Consider the following 7,062-nt stretch of genomic DNA (forward strand, 5'->3'; position numbering starts at 1 on the left):
ATTGAGTTGTTTCTCTTGGCTGTGATGGCCTATGATCGGTATGTAGCCATAGGTAACCCCTTGCTCTACCGTGTTGCAATGTCAGATAAGCTCTGTTGGCAACTTGTAACTGTTCCCTATGTATACTGCTTCTCTGTGGCAGTTTTGCAAACTATCATCACATTCCACTTTTCTTACTGTGCCTCTAATGTCATTAACCATTTCTACTGTGATGACATTCCTCTCATAGCCCTCTCTTGCTCAGATACTCATGTTAAACAAATCCTGATATTTGCCTTTGGTGGATTTGACATGATCTGCTCTTTGTTGACTGTCATCATCTCCTATGTCTTCATCATTGCCACCATCTTGCGGATTCGCTCAACAGAGGGAAGACTCAAGGCCTTCTCCACCTGTGGTTCTCATATAGTTACTGTTATCATTTTCTATGGCATTCTGTCCTTTATGTATTTGCAGCCACAGTCTAAACACTCACTGGACACAGATAAAATGACATCAGTGTTTTATACAATAGTAATTCCCATGTTGAACCCACTAATTTACAGCTTGCGGAACAAGGAGGTAAAAGAGGCTGTCAGGAAAATTCTGAGAAATACCTGGTCAGTTGCTCATTTGAGACTCTTAGACAAATGAATAACTGCCTGTGGTAGCAGAACATGCTTCAATATTATAACTTGTAATGGCTTGGTTCATAATATATTTTTTTAAACCCTTGTACTTCGGTGTATTGTCTCATAGGTGGAAGATTGGTAAGGGTGGGTAATGGGGTCAAGTGACTTGCCCAGGGTCACACAGCTGGGAAGTGGCTGAGGCCGGGTTTTGAACCTAGGACCTCCTGTCTCTAGGCCTGACTCTCACTCCACTGAGCTACCCAGCTGCCCCCCATAATATATTTTTATTTTCATTCATTAGAACAATATTTATTAAAAGCATGTTGTAAACAAGACAAGGTTACATTAATTTGTGCAAAAAAAGATGTCACAACTGTTTCTATGTCTTGAAATGATTTCTTAAGTCCTCAATAAAATGGAGGCATTCATCTTCACTTCTTAATTTTGCTATTTTTCTAAATCTGAATTGAAGATATCTGTGAAATAAATGCATTTAGGAAGAAGGGAGTTGGTGCAGTGAGTAGAATAATATATGCTTACTTAGGAAGACAATTTTAAATTCTTTCTTAAACTCTTTCTAATTTTGCAACATTGCAAAACTTACTTGATTTCTCTAAGTTCCTTACCTATAAAATAAATATTATAATAGTACATACATCATAGGAGTACTGAGAAAATGAGATAGAATGAGTAAAGTGCTTTTGAACCTTCAAAGTGCTATATTATTATTATTAATTCTATTCTATTATTATTATTTCTATTATTATTTAAGCCCCTATTAATCTATTTTCTTCTATTATTATTTATTTCTATTGTATTATTCTTCTATTATTATTTCTATTATTCTTCTATTATATAAGCCCCACCCAATCTACAAAGCAGCTTTATTTGGGCTTGTACTGATCTCTGGTAGTCCATCAGAAAAAATGTGAATAATTGAAGATGACAACTTTTAAAATAGAAGCAGGCAATTCTGAGAAAATTATCCTCAGCTGACAGTATAGAATTAATGCTTGGCTTTGCCACCAATTAGTTATTTGAACTTTTTGGAATCTTAGGATTTATATTAATCATGGATTATTAAATCATAGATGTATAACTGAAAGATAATGTCAGATCCAAAGACCTAAGAAAGGGCTAACTAGTTCAGTTAATAGAAGGATTCATCTTGATTAGCAGTGAGATTGGACTTGTCTGTGAATGCTGACCTTTCAGAGGAGGTAAGATATTGAAAGGAGGAAGGGAATGAAAGAAGAAGGAAAGAAAGGAATGGAGAAAAGAAGGGAAAGAAAGAAAGGAAGGAAGGAAATATTGATTGAGCACCTGCTATGAGATGCCATGCTAAGTTCTTCACAAATACCAACTCATTTGTTCTGTACAATTTTTTCCATTTTACAATCAAAGAAATTGAAGCAAGAGAAACTGAATGAATCACCCAGGATCACATAACTAGTATGTGTCTCTGGCTAGAATTGAACTAATATCTTCCTGATTTCTAGGACTAAGGAGCTATCATTTACTGCACATATCATTTATCTTGATATAGTGTACCTACCTACATCACCATAAGGTGACCCCAAGCTAAGAAAAAGCCATTCCAAATTTAGTTTGATGAATACCAAATTCATTCATGAAGCCTACACTTTAATGATTTCCATCCAAGCAGAAGCTGCCAAATTGTGGGAAGCACTTCTGTAGCATCTAAGATTACAAGATCACTTATGGAGCAATCAAATGAACATTAGAATAGTTTTTTTTTTATTTTATAAAGGCATTTTTATTGACCTGTATAAGGCAGCTAATAGAGCAATGGACACAATACTAGTTCTGGAGTGAAGATCTAAGTTCAAATTTGACCTCCAAGATGTATTGTTTGTGGGACCCTGAGAAAATTACCAAACATCTGTTTACCTCATTTTCATCAACTATGAAATGTGTATTATATTATCATCTACTTTGCAGGTTTTGGTGAAGAACAAATGAGATAATATTTGCAAAATTATTTAGGTCAATGATGGGCACCTAGTAGTCAATTAATAGTTATTGTCTTCTCTTCCTTTCATGGATTTTTTCCCAACCTCTTTATCATCCATTATTTCACAAAATTCTCAAGTTGGAAGCTCATAAACCAGCTAGTCAATCAAATATCATATAAAGAATGTCTTCTAATAACTAAGGCCCAACAGAACCTTTCTGAACACTTCATGTTCTGGGAAAACTGCTACTACCTATTACAGTCCATTTCATTTTTGTTAAATCAACAAGTATTAAGTGCTTATTATGTGCCACTCACCAAGCTAAGTTCCAGAAATGCCTATAAAAGAAAAAAAAATAAAGACTTTTCTACCTTCAAGAAGTTTACATTCTATCAGGGAAAGAAAATGTATTAAATAAGAACTAGAAATATAGAGCAGAAAAAAGGAAGGTATCAGTTTTTAAAGCATAGTATAGGGGCCAAAAAGCCAGGAGTAGAGGCATGATAGGAGTAAACGAGTGAGCATGACTGGAAAGGATTGTTCTTCAGAATGGGAGAAATCATCATTCTGTGAGGTGTCATAATAGTGAAGACTTCAAACAAGGGATGACTTAGAGGAGTCAAGGATGACACTAAGGATATGATTCTGAGTAACTATGCACTTCCTGCAAATGGAAGATCCTTGGGAAATTCCACAGTTATAAGATATGCAGTCACCAGGAAGTTGTGGTCTTATATTCTTAAGGGTCTAATGGCTGAGCAAATGGTTAGTCATAAAGTATGTCATAAAAGATGTTTGATTCTAATGTTTAATCATTTGACAGTGCCAAGGATTTGAGTGGTGAAGACTTTATTTTCTGGGTCTTCAGTACCTCTAACTACAGCCACTCTAAGTTTGGTTCACTGAAGAGGTAACCAGGAGTTCAAGTTCCTGGGTTGTCATCATACAGCTGCCAGGGAAAGTGGTAGAGTCTGTAGTGTTGATGGTCTGAGTCATCTGACATAAACTGCTTCCTGTCTCTCTCTCAAGGTTCCTTGCTGCTGTATGACTTATGGAAGAATTTGGGTTTTGGTCTTGGTGACTTCACTTGCCCTATTCTAACCGCTATGTCAACTAGCTGCATTCAAATATCCTAACAGCTCTAAAGTATCTCATTCCTGATTCTTGAGATCTTCCTTTTTAATAAACCATGTAGACTTGTCAAATTGGTTTCCTTGTTGTTCTTCTGTAAAATATTTTCTTTGTTCTCTCCATGTAATCATAAAGGGAGGTGGTCATGCTTACTTACAACACATACCTTCTTCACTTTGAACTCAAAGCTTATTTTAACTACCACCTCTTGCATCAGACTTCTCCTGATTCTGCCCCACTCTAACCTTAGATAAAAGGACAGTTACCCACAACTTTCTTATTTTATATTTAAATATTATTACATCCTTTCTTCCTTATAGAACATAAGTTCCTGAAGGGAAAGGCCTTTGTAAATTTGATCTTTGTATCCCAGGGTTCTAGCCAAGTGACTGGAGCATAAATAAACCTTAAATGTGAATTTCTTGACTCCTCTAATTCAGTAATAAAACAACAATAAATGAGAGTCAATTACAGCTGTATTAAGCATTACTCTTTTGATAGTAAGCTAAATTAATTGCTAAAATAGTCCTGTGAGATAAACAAGCAGGAATAATTACCCTTATCTTTCAGGTGAAATCCAAAGAGATGGAAGTTTGCCTAAACACATATATATGATTAAAGGCAGAAAGGGAAAATACAACCAAGGTCCCTAAACTTCATGATCAATACTCTTTCCATAACTATTCTACTATGACTGATTAATTTAGGGACAAATGGAATTCTTTCTCAAAGAGCATGAATTGGAGTCTTGTTTCTTAATGATTTTAAGGCGTGCAGATACAATTAAAAGAAGATGTGTTCTTTCCTCCCTTGAGGACTATTATGATATATTTTTAACCTATGAAGGGTTTCATATTTGGGCCCAAAGGGATTTGAGAAGTAATAATAAGTCACTCATATTTTTTTTTCTGAATATTCCCATGCTGAGTCAGAACAATCTGTCTTTGAACAGGTAGGTCAGACAGAATGGATAATTCTTGTTTCTCTTTCCTCTCCTTTAGATTTTTCTCTCAATACACAGTGAATATTCCAGTCAAGAGAAAATCACCAATACTCTATGTAAAAACAATGAAAGTACTTCAGTTTCTTTGATTAAGGATGATTAAGAAGGAGTCATTGAGCCCTGGAGTTTGAGGGAAGAAAAATTATTGATCAGAAGTGTCATTGATTGGAAGGAGCTCTCAATTTGGAATCCAAAGACCAGGTTTTGAGCTCTTGCTCTGAGATTCACAATCTGTCACCTCTCTCAGTCTGTTTCCTTATCTATGAAATGGGATAGGAGAGAGGGAATATACTCCTATAGAGTGCCCAATTGAAATACATTAAGTATTTTTTAAACAGTATTACCTTATTTGATCTTTTTAGTAGTGGGGAAATTAGCTGGAAAGTATAAAATTATATGGAAATATGTAATCAATATTATCTACTCCAACTTTTTTTAAAATTTGTTTTGTTTTCATTTTATAGTTTCCCCTGGATTATGTTAACAGTTGTTTGTTTGGCTCCCTTCTTTCTACTGTCTCCCTTAAGAAATAATTTACCATTAGAGTACTTTGCAACCAAAATATATAGAACTTCATTGTATATAGCTCACCAACCTATGCTTAGGAAAATAACTTTACTAAGCAAAGACTTTCTAAATTCTCTAATGGATCTCTGACCTCAGTTAAATCGCTACTTCCTCCAGTGGTTTAAATAGCAACATACTCACATCCTGTAGGATCATTTCTCCCCATCACAAGTTTGTGAGTATCTAAAATTCAATATGCTTTAAATGGAAATAATTTTCTTGATCACCAAACTCATATTTCTCATAGGTGTTCTTCTTTCTATTCAGCAGACCATTATCCGTTTTGTAAACCAGATTCACAACCTAAGAATCACCATTGACTTTTGATTTTCCCTCACCCAGCTCCCCTGCCATATTCAGTTAATTAGCTATCCTGAGTTGTCATTTTTTTCCTACATTACATTTTACAATCATTTTCTTACCCTTTCACAGATTTTTCACACCCTTGAAGCCCCATGAAAATGTCAGGGACCTTCTTCTAGCTCTCTTGATATCTTTGTTACAGAGCAGCACATCACCTCTCTGTCTGCTATTTTCAATATATAACTACTTCTTGAGTTCAAATTGAGCTCAAGACATTTGCTCATTGTGTGACTATGAAAAATCAGTGAATTTATTTTAATAACAATATTTTACTTATCTTCAAGTACACATAAAACATTTTTTAACATTCAGGTTTTTTTTAAATTTTGAATTCAAATACTTTTCCTCATTCCTACTCTCCCTTTTTTACTCTCTCCCTGAGATGGTAAGCAATCTGATATGTATTTTACTTGTGCAATTATGTAACACATTTTTCCATATTAGTAATTTTGTGGAAGAGATCTCAAACAAAAAAAAAGAAAAAAGAAGAAAATGATATAGAATATTAACAGTTGCACTGAACATCTTTCTGTGGTAGCTTAGGGTTAATGTGGAGATGACAACAATATCTGCTTGACAAAATTTTGTGAGCATTAAATGAGATATTTTAAAGCACTTTTCACAGTATATAGTACATAGTAGGTGCTTAATACTTGCTTTCCCCCTCCCCTCCAGTTAATAATTAGTTTTTCAGCAATGATGATGATGATGATGATGATGAATTGTTTCTTATAGCACTTTAAGATTTACAAGTGCTCTAAATATATCATTTCTTCAAAGCAGAGATCACCTTTCTTAATTCCTTTAATGTAGTCAGTGCTGAGTGCCGAATGGGTGATAAGTGATGCTTAAATGACTCAATGGAGGCAAAAATACTTTAACATCCATTATTTTAAAAAAGCACCCCAGATACATAAATATTTCCACAAATAAGAGATTGAAACCATAATTTCATTTCTATGAGAACTTCCTAGATAAGGAAACTCCTTCTAAAATAGGTTATCTTCTCTGCAACTTATCATCTTGGATAGTTCCCTGGAACAGTGAGAGTTTAAGTAACTTGTTCAGGGTTAAGCAGGCAGTATGTGACAAATGCAGGATTTTCTAGGTTTCAAAACCATTTTTTTATAATTTATGCCATGCCACTTCCTTTCCCAAGGCAGCCAGGAATGAAAGCTGGTTTTCAGTATAAAATATCTTCAGAACTATAACTGCTCAAATGTTTCTAATTGGAGTCTTTGTCACAGAATTAGAGAATTTCAGAACCAAAAAATATTGTTGACTCAGTCACCTCATTTTAATCACAAACATGTAAGAAAACATGTTCGTGGTGATACAGTCAATTGACAGCTGATGCAGAAGATAAATCCAAATTTAACTCTTAAGTCCAGAACTCTTTCCACCAGATCAC

General features: G+C 34.6%; 1 protein-coding gene across 1 annotated transcript; it reads left to right on the top strand.

Annotated features, from left to right (window-relative positions):
• Nucleotides 1-24: 24 nt before the first annotated feature.
• Nucleotides 25-633, top strand: LOC123256353 (olfactory receptor 1038-like). Its single transcript, XM_044684986.1, has one exon. It carries the CDS (start codon nucleotides 25-27, stop codon nucleotides 631-633), a length of 609 nt encoding a protein of 202 aa, XP_044540921.1.
• Nucleotides 634-7,062: the final 6,429 nt, after the last annotated feature.

Source organism: Gracilinanus agilis, unplaced genomic scaffold, assembly GCF_016433145.1.
Source record: "Gracilinanus agilis isolate LMUSP501 unplaced genomic scaffold, AgileGrace unplaced_scaffold58062, whole genome shotgun sequence".
Classification (NCBI taxonomy): domain Eukaryota; kingdom Metazoa; phylum Chordata; class Mammalia; order Didelphimorphia; family Didelphidae; genus Gracilinanus; species Gracilinanus agilis.